Raw genomic sequence first — 24,175 nt, 5'->3', positions numbered from 1 at the left:
AGATGAAGAAGCACGGTGCATCAGGCCTCCGTTTCCCTTCTTCCACAACCTGTCATGGAATCAATCCTTGCCTTTAGATGTGCTCTCCATAGGGAATGAATCAGAGAAGGTGCTGTGGTTTAACCTTCTCTGTCTTCCTCTCTCTCTCTCTGTTTCTATCTGTGAACGTATCCATCCATTCACCCATCCTTATATTTTGTCATCCTCTCTCTTCTTTTCCCGTGGAGATTAGCTCTCTCTTTCTCTTCTCTTCCTCTCATGCTGACTTTCTTTCCGCCTCTTCCTCTCTCTCTCTCTCTTTTTTTTTTATCTCTCCTTGTCTTCTCTCCTCCCCCCTCTCTCTCTCTCTCTTTCTCTCCTGTCTTGGTAGCGCGGCAGCTCTTGGAGCTGAGGGACTATGATTAGGACAGAAGAGAACTGGCTGTAAGACAGAGACAAACCCAGAACTGGGTCATCATTGTTTCTGTGTGAGGGCCCGCTCTGCAGATGAAAAGCTCAAAGACAAGAGGAGCAAACGATGCTCAATACAGCACCGGGAGCCCTAGACATTTCTGGGCTACAGAAATACTCATACAACTGAGGAATCGGAACTGCAACACAGATTTTATGTAATAAGAGCTGAATAAAACATGCTACTGGCCCGGTTTTCTATCTCTGAACCCTTCGAGTTAGTAATCATCCGCTGGTCGACTATAGCTACACGGCAGAGATGAAGCGCAATCACAGTGAAGTTCAGTGATCATGAAGCACAAGACAGGAAAAACCTTGGTTGTCACAGGGTAATAGTATTTTGACATTGATCATCATTTTTCTCCTGTTCTTCCATGCTCTTCCTCTCTTTCTTGTCCTCTGCAGTCATCTCTCTCTCTGTCTTCCACCCCTTTAGCAAACAGTCTGACAGGGTCTGTCCCACTGGCCAACCATTCAGCACTCATCATGCGCATCATTTCCTCTCATCATTCCCCCTGGTGTGCTTCTTCCATCTCCTCTGGCCTGTTCACTTGCCATCAACCACTCCCCATAAACCCTTTCATTTGTGTGTGTGTGTGCCTCTGTGTGTAGTGTACAGGAGTAGGTGTAGTACATGTATATCTAAGGATGCAAACTATTGCATGTAATCTGCTTCTACATGTCTTTTAAGTGTGTTGTCGTGACTATTTCCACAAACAAAATATGTCATTGTGTGAAATGGGTTGTGATATCAGTTTGAAGCAACCACAGCTGGATAATACTGTAAAATCTACACGGTCACAACATTTATGTCAAAACAAGCAGCAGATGATGGTTTTGTTTATATTTTCACACGTCGTATGTTGAAAGCAACAAGTTCTTCATAAATTTCCATGACAACTTTGTGGCCACGTCTCTAAATTGAGCTGAGCGGGAGGGTGAAGACTCTTTATTCTTCACGTGACAGACATCCTTGTTGATTTCTCAATTCCCCACAAATGTGACATCAAATGGTAAATTCTGCCTTTGTATTTCGTTCTTTTCGTCTTTTCCTCGGCACGGTATGTGTGATGTCTGTTTCTTGTGTCAAATCTTTATTGCAAATCAGAATCAATGGTGCCTTGGCCTACTTTCCCAAACCATCGAGGAGCAAATAATCAGCCCAAGCTGCGGATTTGCCTGGCAGTCTCTCAAACGTGGATGCTTGTGAAGCATCCTTTTCTGCAAGTGTTGGGTTTCACCGAGAGACTGTCAAGAGCATTGAGTGTATTTCTTGTAGGTGACAGGAAGAATACTGAGGCTTCTACTGCCATCTAGAGTGTAATTATAGGTGGTTCATGGGTGAAAGCTGTGTGGTCAGAAAGGATTTCCAAATATGTTTAAACTGATCTGCGTGCAGTACATCAAATAGCTTTACTGTATTTGAGCACACGTCACAAGTCATTACTTAGACGTGCTACTTTTCCCCATGTGTCTAACTATTCAAAATCTTAAGTAGCTTCATTATTTACTCCAATAGACAATACAATACTGGACTTTTCATTTGTGGATTGTCCTCCTTCTCTGCTCTTGCCCCTTCGCCTCTTTCACAGACAAGCCTAGTCCTCACAGCACAGAAGTAATGCAAGATCAGTTCCCACTGCCAGAAATTGCCTGGAGGTTTATAAATGAACTACTTGTTGTTCAGAGTGTGGGAAGATTTTTCTTTTTATTAGCCCAACCACTTTTTGCTGATTTATTTTCCATGCTGATTTTTTCCAATCATCATTTTCATCTTGCTTTAATTAAACCTTTTACTGGACAGAAGCACGGGCCATTATACTCTCTATATTTCAGAGAGAATAGATTGGAAAATGACTAATACCTTATGCTGACCTTTCTCAATCACTGTCTGCTGGCAAGGCTATGGAAAGCAATTTCACCAACATATTTATCTCATCCAAAGCACACCTTAGACTTAATCCTAATGGCCTTTTCATTAGCCTTTTAATTGAGTAACACGTAGACTGTTAAAATGCATCTCAGCAGCTTCTGAAAAGTAGCCCGACGTCTGATCCAGCCTATACACATTAATTTGGGGTAGTTAAACCCTCACTAACCTCCAAGTGTATTCATCAATCCCGCATGTTCCCCCTATTTTATTCCTCATCTGACTATGTGACCTAATAAATTACCTGCTGAATGGAAAAAGAGCCTGACTCACCATTTACATATCAGCCAAGTGTGTATGACAGTGTTGGGGGAAAATGAATATAATTACATTAATAACAGGATTGTAATAATCCCATTAGAAAATACGGATGGTGATTTATTAACTACTATAAAATGTGTTTTATAGTCATATGCAATAATTACAGTCCTGTACCTGTTCAGACATACAGCACATTGTTTTAAACAAAGATTTATTCATTTTGGTTGATGTAATTTTTAATGACATTAACATTTCGAATTACCATCAATAAAATAGATATGAATGAATATGAATGAATATCAGTATGAATATTTGATTTGTTTGTTGATAACTGCATTTTGTATGGGTATAAAAAATCAACTTAATCAAGAATAATCAGATGTATCTGATTCCTCTGTACCTGTTGAGAAAAAAATCATTATTTTCCTAATGTAATAAAATAGACATTTTAAAGGGTTGTGTTTAACATTGTTGTGAGTCCTTGTGTAGCAGAAATTACAGTTACAGTTTGTACCAAGCACCTGGACAAAAAAGGTGTGCATGTGTTTTGCACACTAATCAGATCAATCCACCAGAGGGTTACATCACTGATTACAGTTTGGAGGATGTGATTTTTCCAACATGGGTATTCATCCACACATGGTAGATAATTGTTATACACAGCCTGCTCTGTATGAATAATAAGATCTAATCAGAATCACTTCATAATCAACCCCAAGAGGTCTTCTCATCTGTACACTAATTCTGACATTAGCGTGAAGTTTGTGACACTGCCAGTAGATGGCAGTACTTCCTAAGCTTGTCTGGACTGGCAGTGTATGCAGTGAGAATATCCCAGGGACAAAGGTCAAATAACACAGCACTGTTGACCAAGAATGGGTCAACACATAAATATCTCCAGGGACTTTCTCAAGTGCCTAGTGCAGCTACTTAGTGTGAGATTTGCCACAGGAAAAGGCAAAAGTCCCATTTCCACCTCGGCAAAATGAAATCAGAAGCCCTTGGGATTTGACTCTGACCTTCCGAGCCCTCACTGCTGCTGAGTGATTACTGGAATATAAGAGGCTTGAAGGTGTAGGGCTGTATTAACTACATAATGCTATAAAACACAAAGCTACAAAAAAATCCAAATGTGAGACAATGTACATACAGTATATTAATAATGATTATCCTCTAATTAACATCATCAATCATTAAGTGTAATTTAGAGTCTCATGGAGCAGACAGACAGTCACATACAAGCAATAAAAACAAGAAGAACAATAGCGTCTGCAACAAGCAGTAGTACAGTATATACTCTAATTTAAGGCATAATGCCCATCTTGTTTGTTTAAACCTGCAGTGCAGAACTCTTGTATCCCCCCTCTGGCAATGAAAGTAAATAGAATAGTTAGTAAATATTTAGTGGAGGGTTAAACCAGAAGTTAGCCGGCTTGGCTGGTGGAAGTTTCTGGTGCCCGTGCTCTATGGGCGCCCTTCAGCTCTGGCAAAGCAATCATTGTTGGTTGACGTAAAACGCATCACTACCGGTATGCCAGCGTGGGAAAGTCGCCACACCACAAACACCAGATAAACTTTGTATACTGTTAAATACAGAGAGATTTATCTGACATTGATGTGGCGGTGATAATCTGGTGGTGATAAGCTCAATCAGCATTGTGTAAACTCATTTGGAAAGGGCTTGAATGTAATGGATGTTCATTTAATATGTAAAAGTCTCGCACTCCACCTTTAACGTTTAGTGGACAGGAATTCCTTTGGTTCTCCTCAGACCTGCATGCATTTTATTGGCTTGTGTGGGATTTGGGCAGGAAACCAGAGCTAATGCCCCCTCTCCCACTTCAAACAGATGCCAGGCACCCTTAAATGTCATGGGGTGGTTAGAGAGTTGAAGGAGGTGGGAGGGAGGGGGATTGAGGAGCGAGAAGCTGGGGCTGAGCGAAAGAGAGAAATCCAGTCACACCGAGCTCTCTTCAGAGCTTATCAGTGTATGCTGGATGTAGTCTTACTCAGGCTGCTAAGGCAAACCAGATGCAGTTAAGGTTGCTCTGTGCCACTATGTGTCAGGTACAGCCTGGGTCAACCTGAGGCGCCTTGGCTGTATAGGAGGAGGCCACTGTACAGTTCAAACGTGCTGCAGATGTTCCTGACTAGCGTACAGTACAGTCTTAGGTCCTGTGGTTCATCCTCCTGACTTGACAGCATCCCAAAAAAGTTTTGAAGTTTTCATGGTGTCACTTCAATTACTCACCCCGATGGATTTCTTCTGCTTTTTAGATTGACAGCTTGCAGCGGTTTATAGCTAGAGTATCAAAGCCTTGCGAGTGTGTGTTTTGGGGTGTGTTGGTCACTGGGAATCCCACGGTGTCTTTCTACTCTTGCCAGCAGCAGTGTTTATAGGATTTTGTCTCATTTTCTCCAGTGTTAATTTATTTCCATAAAGGCAGCCATGACACATTCTCTCCTTTGCTTTCTGTCTCTGTGTGGCTTTACTTTACAGAGCTATGAATTTTTCTCCCCGTCTCTGTGCTGAATGAAAGAATAGACCGGATTGACCTCTGCTGCATGGTTATTTTGACAATGAGCATCATCATCATTGTCAATTTCTCTCTGTCTCTTCCTCATTTTGTCTCTCCTCTCTATCTTCCCCCCAGTTTACATGTCTATGGACTGCTATTGCATTGTTTTGCGGTTTTGGATAACTTCTCACCATATTGTTACGCTTCCAGAGGTATGTCATTATGGTTCATCTGTGTCAGAGGGTAAATGAACATGTTGTGGCACGGTCGACTTCAATTTCCCATGTCTGTGACTAAGTCTCTCAAATCTCCAGCCTGCCAGATTCATACTCCTCCCTCCTTGTGGGTCTGTTTGGCAACCAGCAAATGCCATCTCTCTCATCATTGGATTATACTAGTGCAGCGCCTGTTCAAAACACGCCTATTCGGAACCTTCCGATTGCTTGGCCTCCGTTATTGCTGCCTCAACGCATATAAAAATGAATACTGTTGATGTGAGGTGTGAATGAGTATCAACAACATGAAAGAAACTAGCAGGGAGCTTTTGAAAAAATGTGCATCCTAAAATAAAGTGGATAGATCATATTGGGTTCTTAGATGGTTTATTTTCTGTGGCTTCAGTTCGGATCATTTGAGTGGGTATGTTTGCTCAAAAGATTTGTGCTTGTATGAGACATACTGGTTTTGAACTGCCCGTGGGAAGTAGCCTAAGAGTCTGTTCAGTCTTGATTAAAAGCTCTGTTGTTGCTGTCTTCATTTTTCAGAACACGCCATGTGAAATTAATTTTCTCGAGCTGAGCTGATACTAAAAGGTGACGTGAAAACACAGCAGATCACCGATTGGTCAGTCATTCATGGGCTTTCTGTTTCAGAGAAAGCTTTCCACCACTCCCTCTCTTCGCTTCGCCGCTCGCTCGCTCTCTCTCTTTCTCTCTCGCTCTCTTTTCAATTCAATGGGTTTTTATTGGCCTGAAAGTTTCAAGAACAATCTTATTATTTATATGAATTATGTATATGCAGTATATTCTATGCATGTGTGTGTGTGTGTGTGTGCGTACGTGCGTGAATTCATGCTTGTGTTGTGTGTGTCTAGGTCATTCACTGTCCCTCAGGTTGTGGCATGTTGATACGTACTGGGCAGCAAGATATGTCCTCCTTCTCCTCGGAGTATTTTCAATTTTGAGAGGTCATTAAGTTCTTTGAAATCTGAAATTACAGAGGTGAACTTGTTAAAGTTAATGTTCCTTATTTCGTTGACTGTTTTACATTGTAGGAGGAAATAGAAGTCTAGTAATCTCTCTTTCTCTCTCTCTCTCTCTCTCTCTGTCTCTCTCTCCGCTGCTGTGCTTGACACATGGCATTCACACATGAGGAAAAAACAACACAGATTTGTCCTGTTGTTCTTTACTGCTGCATTAGTTGGACGTAATGAATGAATGAAAAGGAGAAATGCAGAGGTGGAAATGAAACAGAATCTGAGAGCATCTGTCTCTACAGTAAATCATCTGTTGAGTGTTTGATGGTTGTTTATTTGTGCTTTAGAACATAACTGCCGTGTAACAATCAGAAAATAAGGTATTTCTGTCTTTCACGGGCTTTCCCTCTCTCTCAGAAAAAGCTAACTCATGCTGTCAGTTCACTCAACCTCTCTCTCTTTTTCTTGTCTTTTGTAAAATGAGTTGGGAAGCTGACAACAAAGCCTAACTTTTAACATTATCAAACGAAGAGAGATGTCCTCCCCTTGTCTCTCTCATGGCAGGGCTGTACTGCTCTGATCTCCGCCTGTGCTCATGATTATGACATGCAGTTGCAGAACCCAGAAGCCCGACCTTGCTGCTGCAGAGCGGAACGGCTCTCTGATCGTTTGTTTACTCAAGGTTTATTAATATTGATCATGTCCTAATTGCACCAAATTTGACAGTGCACTTCCTTAGGTCCACGGCGATGTACCCGTCAAGTGTGGAGTAGATCGGATGAATGGTTTTTGAGATATGAAAAGGACAACCATACAGACAGGCAGACAGACAGACAGGCAGACAGACAGAGATTCTTTCCTTTGGTAGTGAGATAGAGCTCATTTGCCTTTGATTGCAAAACCATTAACATGCAAATGTATTGGTGACTGACCTGTGACCTTTCTCATCAACTGACAAGCAAAACCGGTCTCATCACTTCGCCTCTCAGGCTCTTTGGACCCCAGGGGCCTGGTTCAGGGTTTGGTAGTGTTTGCGCTGTCTCTCTGTCAGACTTGCATGATCCACTGCCACTTAAGGAGGGAGAACAAGGCTGAGAAATGAGGCATTTCCGGGCCCAAGGGTTTATTCCTACAGCACAGTGGATTACATTACAACAGACACAGTGGAGACGCAACCCATTTTTTAAAGAAATCTTCAGCTCTGAACACTGAACACCAGATCATCTTAGTGTCTAATCTGCATAGAGAAACTTGCAAACAGAATACAAAGCTTCTACATGTCTTCTACATCAAATGTTTTCTACCCAGTTTCGGTACTTTGAAAAGGTGAATCATACAGTGTCCTCATCAGGCTTGCATTGTTGTACCCTCAGGATTTACACTGCTGGATGCTAAAAAAAGAAATGCTTATCACATATCCAGTGGAGAAAACACTCTATCTGCCTTTGTGTTTCTTTATTTGTACTTTCCAGCTCTCCCTCATCCCACAAATATGATGTAGAACAAGGAGGGAACCAAATTGAAAAAAAACAATACTATAGGCTTTGTGTTCTTTGTTTTTGTTGGAAATATGTTTTTCATAGGGAGTGTTCTGCACATACACTGAAAGAGTATGGATTATACATTTCTCTCTTAAGAACAAAGTTAAGTAAATATAGTAAACCTTTTTTTTAAAGTAGGAAAAAGTCAAATAAAAACAAAAAATACCACTTGAGTTCCGATAGCGAGGAATTAGGCAACTAAGAAAATTTCATCAATACAATAACAATGTTCAGTTATGTGGGTAAATAACTAGCAAAAGATTACATGTCATTTCACATTAGGGGGAATTCTATGGATGGACATCGATCTAATAAAATGAAAAAACACTTTGCATCATCTTCATCAGCGTTGTTTATCTCAGTCAGTCTGTATTTGTCTTTATTTCTCTCTCTCTACCCCTTCTCATCAGATGGCCATCAACTTCCGCTGTGGTGGGGTTTCCGTGGTGACACCATCCTTCTCTGGGCAGATTGTTTGCTGGGGATCAGGGTTAACCATGTGCTGCAGGAGCAGAGGGTGCTGTTGGGAGGTGGGGGTGGTTGGGGGCTGGCGCAGGACAACAATCTGAGCGCTTGGTCCCTGGAGCAGGAGGTCACTCAGCTCCTCCTCTGTAGAGTTGACCACCGATACACCATTCAGCTCCACCAGCCTATGGGGGGGAAAAACAGAGACAAAACAAAGAAATGTATTATATATTAATGTGATTAGATCTGATTTATAAATTAAGAAAAAGAAAATAGAAAAGTTTTTGATTAAATACAGAATGTAATGTACTTATCGCTGATCAACTAAAGGAGACATTCTGCCTCAACTCCTTGAAAATATCAAAATAACAAGAAACAAATAATATCAAACACTTCAAAAATAACTTAGCATGAAATATTGAAAAACATCACCTTTACACAGAGCTCATGAAAAAAATCCCCTTCATTAGTTTTTATTTATAGCCACCAGGATAAAACTGACAGGGAAATAGCAGCCCCTTGTATTTTTTCATTGGCTGTGTAAAGAGCATTGGCACAGATGCTGTGATCAGTGAGCACACACGGTGAGGCTCAAAGGCTTTTCGGCTTCTGTGGTTTTGTCTCTGCACTGTCATGCAGACTTCTGTTTCTTTGGCTGTACAGTCTCAAAGGGGGATGTAAACAGCACGGTGTGTGTGTGTGTGTGTGTGTGTGTGTGTGTGTGTGTGTGTGTGGTTGGTGCTCATGCTCGTGCGGTAGATCGAAGTATGTGCTTATTGTAATGCAGTAATCACTTAATTATATGAAATACTTTTATCTGCTCCTTTTCACTCTCTTCTGCATCCAAGATATTACATTACAGTGTTTTTTTGTTTTGGGGCCAATATCTGTTGGGTTTCCATAGCTACCAAGCATAGAAAAATAGAGCGATGAAAGAAACGGGTGGAATGAGTGAGATACTAAATACTACTCTGACTAAATAGGTGGCCTCTGTGAACATCAACCAAGTATGTGTCATTAATTCTGGCTAAATAACATTGAAATTCTTTAGTGTGCGTTACCTGTCACCCACGCATAGGTGCGAGTTGTCCACCTTGGCCACCACTAGGCCACAGCCTTCTTTGTAGTGACATGTAAAGCCATAGCAGCCATCAGGTCCCTGGGTCTCCTGGACAACCAGCAGCATGGCTGGAGACTGTGGCGACACCAGCTGGCTCAGGCTACTGATGGCCAAACTCTTTTTCCGAGCTTTCTCCTGAATGCAGAAACAACATATTTACAGCAAAAACACATATAAACATGCACAAAAGCATGGCAGAAATATGCTTAAATGCAAATGGTACAGGGTTTGAGATATTCCCCGTACACAGGTTTGCTGTAAATTAATGCTAAATGTACTGCAAGTGGCACAAGAAGTAGTATGTCTCATGCTTTTCATTTAGTCCGAGTTCAATCAGATAAACCTATAAAATGATATCACACTTGCAGTATATTTGCAGGAAATAAAGTTATTGAATAGTTGGGCATTTTTAGGAAATAAGCTCTATTGCTTTATTGCTTAGAATTTGATGAGGAGATGGATAGCACTGTTATGTATGTCCATTAAATATGAAGCTAAAACCAGCAGTCACCTCAGTTTAGCATAAAAACTGGAAGCTGGAGGAGACAGCTAGCCTAGCTCCGACACATAATACCTGTAAAACTGCTACTTGTTTGTTACATTTAGGTTTTTGTACGGATTAAACAAACAAGCTATAACTTGTGAGCTCTAGAGGTGCTGGTAGGCAGATTTTTTTTTATTTACCTTTTGACAGAGACAGGCTAGTTGTTTCCCCCTGATTCAAATCTTTATGCTAAGCTAAGCCAACCGTCTCCTGGCTGTTTTTACTGACATGAGAGTGAGATTGATCTTCTCATCTAACTCTTAGCAAGAAAATGAAAATGAAAAGCATTTTATAAAATGTTGAACTATTATGCACATAAGTTCAATCTCTTATCATTATCTTTATCACAACCCAATTACGCAAAAGAATCTTTAAAAGTTTTGCCTCTGGATATAAAACTAACTTAGTAATGATTTTCTTGAAATGAATACACAACTGTATTTCTTAGAATTAAGCTTTTAAGATTTCAAATACCACTAAGTGGAGGTCCCTAAGTGATAAGACTGGAGACCACCAAGATGCAATGATTAGCTGTGTAAGAGATCACACCACAAGTAGCTTGCAGGGATCAGAAATAACTTGTGAGTCTGACCACTGAATTCCAATGCTCCCTTATCCAGCCTCTTGGCATACTCCCCCCTCCCCCCGTATGGCGTGTGAATGCCTTGCAGCAATAGATGTCGCCTTGCCAGGGTCAAGGGTCAAAGCTAAGGCTTCTCTCTCCTCAGACAAGTGAGCCAGACAGGATATATCCACGGAAACGCAGCCGAAGCCCCTTGAGAAGCACACTCTAATGCGCATCATTTTCCCTTTTCCCTGAATGTTGGACATACACCAAGAGACCAAGGAATTTTCTCTTCATATTCTTCTTGTTTATCCACAAGATTTGATCAAATCCTAACCTACCTAGGCCAGACACAGGCCATTCCACACTACCCATATACACTCCAGATACAACCAATGTCTAGTTAGGCAATTAAAACACTATCCTCTGAGATCACAAAGCTGGCACAAAAAAGAAATAATAGCTCGTTTCACCCACCCACTTACAAATTTCATAAAGACAATAATTTGCTTCCATCATCAGAAGCTACAACATGAACTGTTGAAGGACTTTGTTCCCCTTGTGTGAGAAGTGATTCTCTGACAGGCCAGGCAATACTGTAGATGATAAGTGGAAAGGATTGCATATCATTTATAATGATGGGTGTAGTAGTAGTTCTAAATTCAGTCCTGTCATTCTGAATGTGGATGCCTTGGCTGCTCCAACAGCAGAGATCTTTAGCACAATCAACCTTGGGGTTGAAAACGGAGGACAGAGTAATGAGAGACAATCTGACCACTTTGAGCAACCACAACTTGTAATATGGCTTTTTCTATATAAAAACTGGAGACAAACTAACCCTTTCTTAAATTCAGAGGTATGCCAGAGCAAAGAGGTGGCAGATTTTTCTCAAAACTCAATCTATCCTCAAAGACCATGTGAGACTAAAGAGCGCGGGAATCAGTAATTCTCCCAATTTCCCCTCTTTAATAGTCTGTCTGAAGTTTTTTGAGTTGTCCAAGCTAAACTGCTTATTTAAAATCATTTCCCCCATTTGTTTTCCTTCCTATCCTCCCTTCACTCTCTCCCTCTGTTTCTCTTTGTCCTTCCCTCTCGGCTGCTTTATTGATGCTCTCCAGTTGCAATAGATCCTGGAGATTAGACTGCCGATGATGAAATATTTCCTTATTGTCTGTAATGCAGGGCAGCCTACAAGACCAAACACGGGGCGGTCTGCTCCTTATTAGAGCAGCGGCTCCATCAGTTCCCAGGCTGCTCCTCAGCTCTGACCTGTGTGTTAACTCTGATTAGGTCATATGATAAACATTAGCGCTGCTGCTTTTCCCACAAACTCAGCACCTAAAAAAGCGTGGCCCCGGGGCGGCAACGTGACACGGGGCACCTTTCAAAGCCAAAGCCGCGTGTGTCCTTTCATGGCACCTCGTTAGGGCTTCTCCAACGGGATAAAAGACCCACATTAAAAAAGAAGTGGGCTCCTCCGGGGATAGATGAAGATAGTTTTACACATGCTGGCCCATTTCTCCATTGCACTCTCCCAGTGGCTTTTGTCAGACACATTCCTTTGTTGGTATGGTCACAGGCTCTCGGATGTCAGCGCTAAACATCGTTTTCTCAGAAAAAGTGCATGTTCATCCAAAGGACTTCACTCTGCCTTGTATACCCACTCTGAAAATGGGACTAACTGCACAGCTTAACGAAACAGAGTAGGTTGAATGCAGCATTGTGCTGTCACTCAGGAGAACAGTGACAAGAAGATCAAAGATGGTGGACATAATAGTGTCAAGTATAGGGCCTATTACATCAGGAAGCTGTTAACACCTTTTCTGGTCTCAGATCTAATCATTTGTTAGCTAATGAAATGAGATGACACTTATACTGCGTTTACTGTGTATATTGCAAAAAATGTTCTGATATGACCAAAGACGGAGAGAGTAGGCAGCCTTCACTACATTATTGTCCATAAAACACCAAATTTGACTCTGTTTTTTCTTAAGCCAAAGTTTGATTTTAGTACCCCATTCCACAAATGCTTCTCCCAGTAACTATTATTGTTTTGGTACAAATCTCAGTTGCTCATTGTTTATTTTTAGCAATCAAAACATTCTCTGACTCAAACCATGCAACTCTCCCACATATCCATGTAAGCATGTTTCACATGCTGTCAATTAAAGTTCCTCGAATGAGCTCCAGACTTTCAACTTTCACTTTCGCAGTAGTGTTAATGCATGAAAGGTGCTAGTAATCTTTATTTGATCAATAGTACCTTAATATAGCTTTCTTGTAGAGCATTTTGGAGGTGAGCCACCTGTCGGTTCAGATGTACCATGGAAATTTCCTCCTTAAACCCCTGGCAGTTCAGCTTCATCTTTTCCAAAAGGCGAACATCAAACTGTCTGGACAGCAAGACATAAAATACTGTTATAACAAACAAGGTCACATTGTACTATCACAGAAATACACATACATGTCTTATGAGGTTTGTTGTGACATGTTTAAGTTTTTAAATCTACTGTAACAGAGTTAAGCAAACATAGCAGATGGTTTATTTTATGTGGAGTAGCAGTGCTTTTCAATTGTGACCTTTGCAGTATGTGAAAGTGTAGTTGCTGTCTCTCTGCCATGTAACCCATCCATCCTGCTGGACATGGTTAAGATTTGCAGGTAGGACTATTTCAAGAACCATTTGCCCTACATGTCTCTTAAGATTTGATTACTGTTATCTATGTATTCACTTTTTAATTCTTTCTGACACCTGATTTTGACTTTACAGTACCATCACATAGAGTTTATTGGACAGATTGCAGTCAAACACTCTGGTTCAGTAACACAAACAACTAGATCGTGGACAGACAGTCGCTCTCTTTTATATTCACAACAGTGGACTTTTTTGGAGTCTCTAACTGCATTTTCTGTATTTGAATTGTTGGTGGAAAGTTTAGTTTATGGATTGTTGAATAAGCTACTACTGTAATGAACGAGGACAGTCCACTTACTTCTTCTTGTGAGCAGCAGCGTTGTTAATGTTGTCTCTAAGGGTCTGCAGGCTCTGCCTCTTGTCGTTCAGTCGGCTTTTGACCAACTCCAGCTTCTGTTTCAGCTCAGCAGAGCCAAGTCTGTCTACATTCACATCTCCATCCATGTTCTTTAACTCTGAGCAGAATTCCACCAGGCCGTGGTGGAGCTCCTGGACCTTGGGGTCAAAAAAGTTCAGCTTTCAATGGTGATTGTGATTATACTCAGTGCTCGGTGAATTAATTCATTATGTACTCCACTAATTTTGCATCATTAGTTGTAGAGAACATGTTAATCTGTTACATATTTTCACAGATATAGTTGAACAGAGATAGTGACCTGAAGGATGACATTTTGTAACGAGTCCACCTGTTGCTTTAACTCCCTGATCCTCTCCTCTTTAGCTGCCTGGACATTTTTGTTGGCGTTGCTGTTCTCATCAGAGCTGTTGACTTCTGGGCTGTTTTGGGAAGCAGGACTCGGTGGTTTCTCCTATGATGCAAAAACATAGAGGAGACGTCTTTGGTATAGGGGTTCATAGCTGACATATAAATGTTGAGAAAATGACCAGCATTACCATTTTACACAAGTGCAGTTCCAGTTGCCTGTTCCCTGATGTTGACATCAGCAGAGTCTTAATCTGCTGATCTGGTGAGAGCTCCTTGGGTGAATCTTGAAATCAAAGCATATGGAAAGTGTATGTATATGGTATTTCTTTGTTTTTTTGTGATAACATATGTTATGTAGTGTGCATCATGTACTGTATTGTGCACCTGGCTTATCTTTCATTATGAATAGGCTTCTATCTTCTGTCATTCCCAGCGTTTTGATACACGAATCCATGATTTTTCCCACTGTTGTTTCCTTTGGGGTTCTGAGATGAACTATCTGCTCTGTTGCTGCAACACAACATGACACTGCAATCAGATGTAATAAAGAGGCCTTGTTTATCCTTAAATAAGTGTGCATCATAGATATGACAGCCACACAGTGCCCAACAGGCTGGACGCTGCATCATGTGACCATAAGTGAATATTTTTAATTTATTTTGAACATAGTCCCATTAAGGTTTTTCTGATATCTTCTCAGTTATCACACCCTGTGTATATTTAACCTCTTAACCTATTCAATTACTCACCATTAATAGTGATCTCTATCAGGTGAGAATTCCTCTGTACCATGTAGTGTTGGCTATTGTTTCTACAATGGAAAAAAACCAACAGATTAAAATTTGTTTGCTTTGTTTCAAACAAGCTGTGAAGTGTTCAGTATAGGTGTTGTGAGCAGTATAAGTTATATAACAGCAGACTGTACCTTAGCTTGAGGGAACGCCGATTCTTGGTCAGGCAGCTCACATGAGGAGAGGACTTTGACTTACTCATCGACACTAATGCTGCAGTGAATGTCTCAACATTATTAGGCCCTACAGATTCTGTAGAAAAGAGAAACATTAGTCTACTTGACATACTTGATTTGCAAACTGCTGAGTTAAGAGTTTATTTGTCATGTTTTAATGGTAAAAGTGTACCAAGTAGAGAGTCAAGTCTCTGGGTCATGGCGTTTGGAGGATGCAGCTCATTATAAATGGCAGACAGTAACTGCTCCCTATCTTCCAGTGTGGCAATATGGAGGATGTCCAGAGTCTTCATATCTACTGAAGCTAAGTCTGCTCCACACAGTTTTGCTTCTGCAAGAGGAACATTTAGTAATACACCTATATTATACAACAAATCTGGGAGATGTACTGCAGTCAATATATAATCCACAACAATTACACTTGAAAAAGAACTGACAAACACAAAGAAGACATTTTTGTCCATGCTATCTCTTATTTAAAACATTTTTTTTTGTTAAAGGGGAACTATTATGCTCATTTTCAGCTCTATATTTTTATTTTTGGACTCCACTAGAGTAGCTTTGCATGATTCAGAGTTCAAAAAACTCCTTATTTATCTTATACTGTCCCTTTATGCAGCCCGTCAGTTCAGCCTCTGTCTCTAACAGGCAGTCTTAGCTCCTGTCTCTTTAAGGCCCCCCTCCTGATGAGCCCACTCTGTTCTGATTGGCCAGCTTTCAGGAAGCCTGCCAAGGGGCCGCCGTATCAGAGTTGTGTTAAGGTACTGCAGATGCAGAGCCAATATTTCCTGCTTTACTGCTTCAAATTAAAAGCTTTTAAATGACTAAGGAACGGGAGACTTTTATTGTGAGGAATTTACATGAAATGAAACATGTTCCTCACCAAATTAGCAGCACTTCATTGGCGGAGCTAAAAAACAGTCGACACAACAATATATGGAGATATTTGGAGCTCTTTGTTCAGTGGATCAGTCAGAAATAATTCAGGGAGGAATAGTACAAGCAGAAACAGCCACAGTGATGATGATGTTTGATGAAGAGCTGCAGACAAACAGCACACCTCCAACAGGTAAACAACTTATTTTACTTCATCATGCTGCGTAATGGAAAAACACTCACAGCGTACCAGCTCAACTTGAGTCATGGCCTTGTGGGACTACCCCCAAACAATGGGAAAACAGCATAGTGTTAGCAGAGCGGAGCAGTGAACTTGGTGCTCTGTGTGGAGCAGATGACCATATAAAGAAATCCATCACGAGCCGACATCGACTCGGGCTGAAAGTAGAAAAAATTGTTGGAAGCAGTCTGAAGCCAGTGCTTTTTGCTCAGGGATTACTTCTACATACGTTTACCTCATTATTTGACACTTTGTCCATGTTTAATATAAAAATCCAATGATGTAACATCATAAATATGTGACTGAAAATAAGAAAAAACATAATAGGTCCCCTCTAAGGAAAATCTGGAAATCGAACATTACTCTGTAGTAAGTGACATCTTTATGAAAAGTAGAACAAATGTGAACATTAAGATGTGGCTGTTAAAAAATTAAGTTTTACAGGTTGATATTAGCTTTCAGCTACTGGCAGCTTTACAAAATGATCTCAGTTTGTTACATCTGTACGGTGACGGACTACCTTTATCATCCAACTTAGACATCTCAGATTTGGTCTTTGATGCCACGTTAGAAATTATGAGGAGTGAATTTATTTCTGATCATAAATTTTTGCATCTGCTTGTGTCAGAATTAATATTAAGGGGATGTAAGACAATAAATATCAGAAATGCATCATGCCTGTAACTGAAGAGAGTTATAGACAAATAGAATTACATAAAGAGTTTTCTTTAGGTAGAAAGGAAACTCTAATGACACAAATACCCATTTTTTAACCCGAAGCATAGATTGTATGAGATATTAAGGATAGTAAGACAAGTATATTCGCATACAGCTCTCTAGCCACTTTAACATGATTTGTAGAGTAATGGTGTCAGGTTCAATCTGGTCTTATCCTTATCTCCTTTTCCTCTTAATTTATTGATGTTCATAAAAAACTATTTATTTGTTCTTCAGTAAAGATAAAACTAATTTATTATGGAGCTACAGGGCTGGGAGAGGAGACAGCCAGAAGAATGTGTTTCACCTCTGATGAAAGGGAGACATTTCTGCAGTCCAATACTGGTAAACCACTGGCAGACTTCATCTGTGTTCAGCTCCTTGAGGGATTTGGCCACTTGCCTGTCCATGTCCTGGGGAGAAGGAGAAGTTACTACATACTACATACCTGCTGCTCATAGAGCTATGTGGAAAACTGCTTTTATAAACACCTCATTGCAAAAAAACAAACCTGTATGTAATGCAATAGATAGTTATATATATATAGATAGATATAGATATAGATATATACAACATGATGCACAAAGATGAGGCAAGACAAGAAAAAAGGAAGGCAAGATAAGAAGACAAAATATGGTTGAACTCCAAGGCACTTTGTCATTGTCTGTCACTGATTCATGGAGTGTGTTGGAATCCATGTTTCAACATATTACAGCAAATAAACACAGTTGTGTGTTTAACCATAAACAATTGTTTGAAAAGGACAAAGAAATGTTTACTTAGCGGGGAACCTAAACACAGGTTTCTATGTAATTGCTGCCTTAGTCACAGATTCGCTGTTTATGGTGTTCCTGGGAAGAAAACTACAGTGTTCCCTGCTGCCAGTAGAGGCTTTACAAGGTAACTGTGGGGAGATTTGATAAATTGAGGTGAGAGGTCTGCCTTGTCTTAGGGATATCACTATTATGTTGTAAGACAGAGAGACTTTTAGTAAAAAAGAACCCTATTAGATCATAATTTACCAAAACCAGTTATTTTCTATAATTTGGGGTCCCAGTGTGAGGCTCTAGTGTGAGACGTGGCTGCTTAAGAGACATGTTGCATACTGTAAATGACTCATATGAAATTGATGAGGCACCAGGGGAAAATTAAACAGCTGATAATGCATGTAGATAATAAGTTCAGGACACGAGCAATTTGCCTTAAAAAAAAAAAAAAGACTTTCTTTTTTCTGTCCGTTTTGTGTTTTAGCTAACACACGGATTGCTAAGGATACAAGCAATCTTGCTTGGCAAATCCTGGACACAAAGAATAAAATCCTGAGACTATTTGCAGAGTCATTGCTTTGACAGATCAAGGGAGCTGGGAAATATAAACAGAGCATATTCTGTAATTGCAGCAGCTCTGGGCTGTGTGCTGATGCCACCCTGAAGGCCTTGCTTTGATGGTTTACAGTACCTTCTCAGGGAAGTTTCCATTCTGATCCTTAGACAGAGGCATATATGATGCTGCATGAAAGGCATGGAGAAAAACAAGAGAGTTGTAAGGTTGTATTTGAATTTATATCAGTTGGAACAATAAGGTTGTCCATAATATAACAACACCAGACTCACCAACAGTTATGCGTCGTTGCCGTGGCGACCCCTCCTCTTCCTGTTGTTGGTTTGTGGCCTGGGTTAAAGTGTGGAAAGTGCTGCTGCTGGTAAGTGTGTCCCCAAGACTGCAGGAGCGAGTTAACGGTTTCTGTCACGTAATACAGATTGCAGTTAACAGTGGACTGAAAATCCAGCCCGCTCTAATCAATTTACCATCAGTAAGTATTTTTAACTTCACGAGTAGTAATACACAGTCACAGTCTAAATCAGATAAAGCACATTTCTCCCAGGAATGTGTAGTGACTCTCTGTACATACCTTTAAATACATTAAAGGTGCATGTGTGGGCCTTGTTGGCTGCAGATAGAGCATGTGATATACAGGACGAAGAGATCATGAGAAGAACTTTTAAGTAAGAGGTTCACTGCATGGCCTTCATACCTTTTGATGAGTAAATGTGTCCATCGTGCCGGCGTGAGGAAGAAGACAAAGTTCAGCCTTCAGCATGTCAGAGCAGCTCACATCTCTATTGCTCAGGACATCTACGTAGAAATATAGACAACATGTCAATAAATGCTTACAGTATGAACACATCCTAGTTAGTTACCATATTGGAAACAAACTTTGTCCTTGTTTTCCCTTTTTCAAGTCATTCTGTTCTCGTGGGCCTGCTCAGACTTTTATTATTGTACAGGTCACCAAGTCCATTTGCAGTGCATTAGCCGGTGCTGATACTGGACACAGCTAGATGGGGTTGCTTAGCAACCTGTCAGACACACTAACGTCTGTCTGCTTGATGACATACTTTTCTGACAACTCAAGTTCTTTCCCACAGAAAGCACATATTCTTACATTTTCCAAATGTCACTTGGTCAGCGAGCAGATATCTTTTTTTTCTGCTATCATAACAAGCAAGACGAATGAGGCTGAGAATATGGCATCCAGGCTAGGCCCAGCTTTCTCAGGCAAACACAACGCTGTGATGTGATTGTGATAGATGTTGGAATGTTTACAGTTCAAACTTGTAACTACTTTAACTTTTATACCTTCGCTGATTGAAACGTCAAGAACCCTTTACCATTTAAAAAACAGTAGTCTTTTCAAATAGTTCACCCATCAAAAAATTCAGCCTAATTTCTTAAACACATGTTTTTCATTTCAGGGGCCTTCTTCTGAAAGGCTGGTTTGACATGGACAGGAGTTTAGATGGAGTCAGAATCAGATAAGACAGTGTAATTGGTTTATGTGTGTCAGCAGTGGAATCTTGTCTGGGTCCTGGTGAGACAGTGGAGTACAGGGAAGGGGGGCAACTAGCAAGCACTCTCTCCATCACCTGGCTGACCTGTGAGTCACTCTGAAGAGGATCATAATGTCTGGCCCACAGCTAAGCAAAATCAGAAGACTGTCCACGCAAAACAGAACTGTCCTGACTGGTACAGCTAAGGAAGAACAGCGAGGAGCACCCTCTTTTAGCTGACCTCAGACATAACAGTGTGTCTTTGAAATGCTGACTTCCATTCTTGTACTGTGACTTCTTTTCACCGAAGGGACTCAAGGTGGCGAGCTGTCTGAGAATGCTAATGGAGGGTAGTAGTACACCCACCCTACCACAGTCATACCCAGACATACAGCCTGCGTCTTCCAGGAAAAGTCTAATCAAAACAAAGAAGGACAGGAAATTTTGGGCAGACTCAAGGACACAGCCTGATGCTGGCTAAGTCAGGACAAGTAAAAGCATGAGTGAGCTCCCGCACCCTTGACTGGTTAGCATAGACAAACACATTGCATCCTTGCACGCACACACAGACACAATGAGCAATCAGGTGCGTGACAAAGTTTGACAACCACTCACACACAGATACACACAGGATTAATCATGAAGTAAAGCTCTAGAGTCAGAACTTTTCAGCACATTTGTGTAATGGATAGGCAAAAAGCGATGCTTATCGTTTCAAGTATTATTGTCCTCTTGGTTTGAAAAGAAAGTAAGCTCTTTGAGAGACGACTGAGGGAGGAGAGTATGCTGAGTCACAGGAACCCAAAACCTGGGAACCGCCTGCCCAGCCATGCACTGGGAATACACACACAATGGCTAAAAAGGGAGTTCCAACAAAGGGGAACTTCTGCAACTCCCAAAGGAGGCGTTGGAGGTACTGTAGCCATGTCACATAATGACTGCAATTTCATCTGAATGGGGAGCTGAGATCAAAACGAAGAGGCAACACATGAGCTCAACAGCTGGATGAAGCGAACCATCATCTGGTGCCATTTACCTCTCACCTATAGTTCCCCTAAATGGAAACAGAAAGATTTAAATACAAACACTTATTAACCCAAATTCACCTCAAGTAAACTCACCCAAGTTGTGCTCAGTAAATGTCAAAAGATTTATTCCAGTGTTGAAGCTTCCTATGACAGAAGCAGAAAGCAAGAGAACCATTCTGACAAAAATATTAATGGAACTTTTTTTGTTGCTATGTCAAGTTTATCGTTCAGTAACGAGTTAGCTCCTTTGCACAGCAGATATTTTGACTTGTCATAGTAGCCAAAGCACAGTTGTTACCAGTAACATTAACGATGATTCCGCTCTATTCAAGTGTCCCAGTAAACCATGATAGTGAGCCAGTATGCACAATACCAGGAAACTGAAGCAGCTAAATATAATTCAGGCATCATTAATTTTATTATTTACACCTATGCTTTTCCCACTGTGACACCCGTATTCAGACCAAATCGCTGCACCACCGCACAACCTGATTTGGTCTGAATATGGCCTTAAAGCCCTGTTGTTCCAGGGTGTGGTTAGCCTAGCTTAGCAGTTAGTATCCTTAAGAAGAAGAAAACAAAAAAAAAATCTCATTGATATATTTAGTTTTGTTAGTTCACAAGCTAGACAGCAATACAGAATTACCTGGGTTATGTTCAGCATTAGAAAAATGTATCATTAATTGGTTAGGACAGGAGTTGCCATCGGCAATGCTTTCTGCTCGTTAATTGTTTGTTAAACCACAATCTCTTTTTCGATTTCTATCAGAGTTAAAGATAAAACTTGTACATAAGAGACTTTTTTACTGCTTCCAGTCTTTGTGCCTATGTAGCAAAACTAAACGTCTCGCTACCTTGCTACTGAACACAGAGATTAAATTGATATTGATCTTTCTATCTATCTTCTCACAAGAAAGCAAACAACCATATTTCCCAAAATATCAGAGCTTTGCTTTAAGTGTGAATTGCAGTGTAAAAGCACTGGAGATGTTATCACTGTTGGACTCACTTTTCTGCGGGTACTCAGGGATAGGAGCCACCTGGTAGGCACTACGTAAAAACCTGGGCTTTGATTTTTCTTTATCCCCTTCTTTGGTTGCCACAGCATCCCTTTCTTCTCCGAGCTGATCATTTATGCCCTCCTCAGGCTTAGCTGTTCTATCAGCACCAAACTGATTCTCAGAGAACCCCCCCTCCTTTGACTCCTCTGGCTCCACACTCTCCATCTTCTCCTCATAGCTCTCCTGATCCTGAGTAGCAAAGCTTCCCTCACTTCCCGAAGTATGTGCCACACTTTCCTCTGAATTAATGTCAAAGAACTGATCATCGTCAACGACATCAGAGGGAGTGGGTGGAATCAAGTTGATGACTGGTGGTGTCAGGAGGCTCCCTGAAGCTGGTGTGCTATCAGTACCACTCTCAAACAGCAATGGGTCTTCCTCCTCTTCTTCATCATCTTCCCCACTGGTAGAAGTGATGGCCTGTTCGGATTGGGGCTGAATAGGCAGTGAAGACAGAGGCTTCAGTCGTTTCTCTTTCAGAGCTCTCCGGCAGGCGGACACAGAGCTGGCTGAGCGAGCCATGTTGCTCCTCGAGGTCATGGGGTCTTCCTCAAACAGGCTGAAGCTGGCGTTAACTATCCCCAGATCCTCCACTGTAATCTGGATAGCCTCCTTCTCACCTGATCCCTGTTGATCCATGTGTGGATGCTGAGGGCCCCCATTTATCTTCTTTTCCTGCTCCTGCAGAGGATCCTTCTCCTCGTCTTGCAAACATGAGCAGCAGAACAGTCTGCATGAAAAACGCGAAGTGGTCTTTCTCCAGGGGCGCCTACGAGGCCGCAGTTTCTCTGAGTCTGTATTTTTGCTTGCCATGGCAGCAGCCACCTCACTATAAACTGGCTACACTGCTAAACAGGCCATTCTTCAGTTTCATCAGATAATCCTCTGCAGACTGAAGAGAAGACAAACAACCATCCACACCTCTAGGATAAAATACTGCCCTGTGATAGAAGCCACAGCATCTGCACACAACACAAACACTCATCTGCAACATGTGTTGCTAAGGAGAGGATACAAAAAATAGTCCAATTCATGCTCTCAGGGTCAGGTGAGCACTTGAAATGAATGCTGGGTTTCATCAGCGTGCTTTGATATGTTAAGCAGCAACATTGTAGATACAGCTCTTGCTTTAAAGAACTCTAACAGGACAACAATACCCGGCGAAAATAAAATCTTGGCATCAAATATATGTAATGTAGATAATAACAAGAAATGTAAATTACTAAAATATAATCAGCCATGCATTTGTATGTTTATACAGGGTGTGTGCGTGTTATAGCACATGTGCATGACTGATTGTGCATGTGTCAGGACACGTGATTATATTATTACAAGTCTGTGTTCAATTTCTCAGTGGGTCATCTGTTGGGGGCTTAAAGCATGTTTGGAAACAGGTGAGAATATGGGTTAGCGGATGCTTGGCTCGTACAACCCTTATGGCATCAGATGACATTTCCTTCAATCCACAGGCCCAGTCCTGTTCTCTGCTACAAGATAAGTCTTCCAGCATCAGCGTAAACCCATTTTGCCACACCACCCACATTGAAGGCTTGTATGAGAAGATGATATCAGTGTTTTTTTCTCACGCCCATGAAGTGACAGTAGAGTGATGGGAATAATTACTCTTCTCCAGTATCCACCTCTCACTGCATTCTCGCTTTGTAGTGAAAGGAATCTGCTACTGTTTGTTTCTTAAATCTGCTACTTCATTTCTATTCAGTTTCTTCTGTTTCTACCCCCAACAATGTTTATTTCTCCCCTTACAGAAATTGAGCTCCTGTGTAAAAAGTTTTGTTTTTCTATCTTTAAGTTTACCTTCCTATAGTGTATATAATCCGGATTAACTTCTGTAATTATTCTACATATCTTTCTTCTGTCATAAAAGTGCCAGTGCATTACATTAATCACGTTCATATGGAAAACTCAGCCCCATGTTTAAATTAAAATTTACCACCCCAATTAAGGTTGCCTTAATTAGGGTTTTAACAACACTGACATTTTCCCTCAAATAAAAGCTGACCTCAGACACAGTAACTATTCTCAAATTAGACTAAACAATTTGTTGGCATGCAGGAGTATAATTTCTGCATGCTGGCATGAGATATCAGCAAAAGTTATTTGTTCTGTTTTTCTAGATACCCTTTCAGGTAGTGAAGTTCCAGAGATAGGCCAGCTGGCTATTAATGGACTTAGTCCAGGGCTGGAGACTGCAAGTCTTTTATACTCATGTCACTCAGAGGCCCGCATGAGAGTTTCTGCTGCGAGTGAAGGTGATCTGAAGCCTTTTCTTCAACAACATAACTTCAGAGCGAGTGGCAGATGAGAAACTATTTGGGTTCAGTTTACCTCAGATTTGAATATGACACAGCAAAGGTAAAAGGTCAAGAAACAAACAGAGAGTTAATGTACGCTTGGAGAAGTGAGGAGGACATGCCTTAGCAAAAGGAAACATGCCCTCCACTT

General features: G+C 41.0%; 1 protein-coding gene and 1 long non-coding RNA gene across 5 annotated transcripts in view; one reads left to right on the top strand and one right to left on the bottom strand.

Moving 5' to 3' along the window:
• Window positions 1-24,175, top strand: part of LOC137196827 (uncharacterized) — a 170,027-nt gene that overhangs the window by 87,736 nt on the left and 58,116 nt on the right. The gene's annotated exons all lie outside the window — the stretch shown is intronic.
• On the bottom strand, window positions 7,471-22,641 carry LOC137196824 (uncharacterized). The gene is made up of 15 exons (XM_067609721.1): window positions 21,661-22,641; window positions 18,828-18,928; window positions 18,406-18,535; window positions 18,251-18,300; window positions 17,100-17,205; window positions 15,131-15,289; window positions 14,917-15,034; window positions 14,741-14,802; window positions 14,376-14,501; window positions 14,180-14,274; window positions 13,942-14,094; window positions 13,584-13,780; window positions 12,854-12,983; window positions 9,423-9,616; window positions 7,471-8,546 (listed from the first exon to the last, which is right to left on the bottom strand). Exons 1-15 carry the CDS (start codon window positions 22,523-22,525, stop codon window positions 8,303-8,305), a joined length of 2,730 nt encoding a protein of 909 aa, XP_067465822.1. The 5' UTR covers window positions 22,526-22,641; the 3' UTR covers window positions 7,471-8,302.

The sequence above is a fragment of the Thunnus thynnus genome, chromosome 14 (genome assembly GCF_963924715.1).
Source record: "Thunnus thynnus chromosome 14, fThuThy2.1, whole genome shotgun sequence".
Taxonomy (NCBI): domain Eukaryota; kingdom Metazoa; phylum Chordata; class Actinopteri; order Scombriformes; family Scombridae; genus Thunnus; species Thunnus thynnus.
This window is presented reverse-complemented; position numbering and strand designations above follow the sequence as displayed.

Excerpts from the sequence above, each read along its gene's own strand:
- LOC137196824 (XM_067609721.1), bottom strand. The coding sequence starts at position 22,525 with ATGGCAAGCAAAAATACAGACTCAGAGAAACTGCGGCCTCGTAGGCGC. Across the intron at positions 18,929-21,660 it reads CCCTGAGTACCCGCAGAAAA|ATGTCCTGAGCAATAGAGAT; the intron begins GTGAGTCCAACA and ends ATTTCTACGTAG. Across the intron at positions 13,781-13,941 it reads TACAAAATGTCATCCTTCAG|GTCCAGGAGCTCCACCACGG; the intron begins GTCACTATCTCT and ends TTTGACCCCAAG.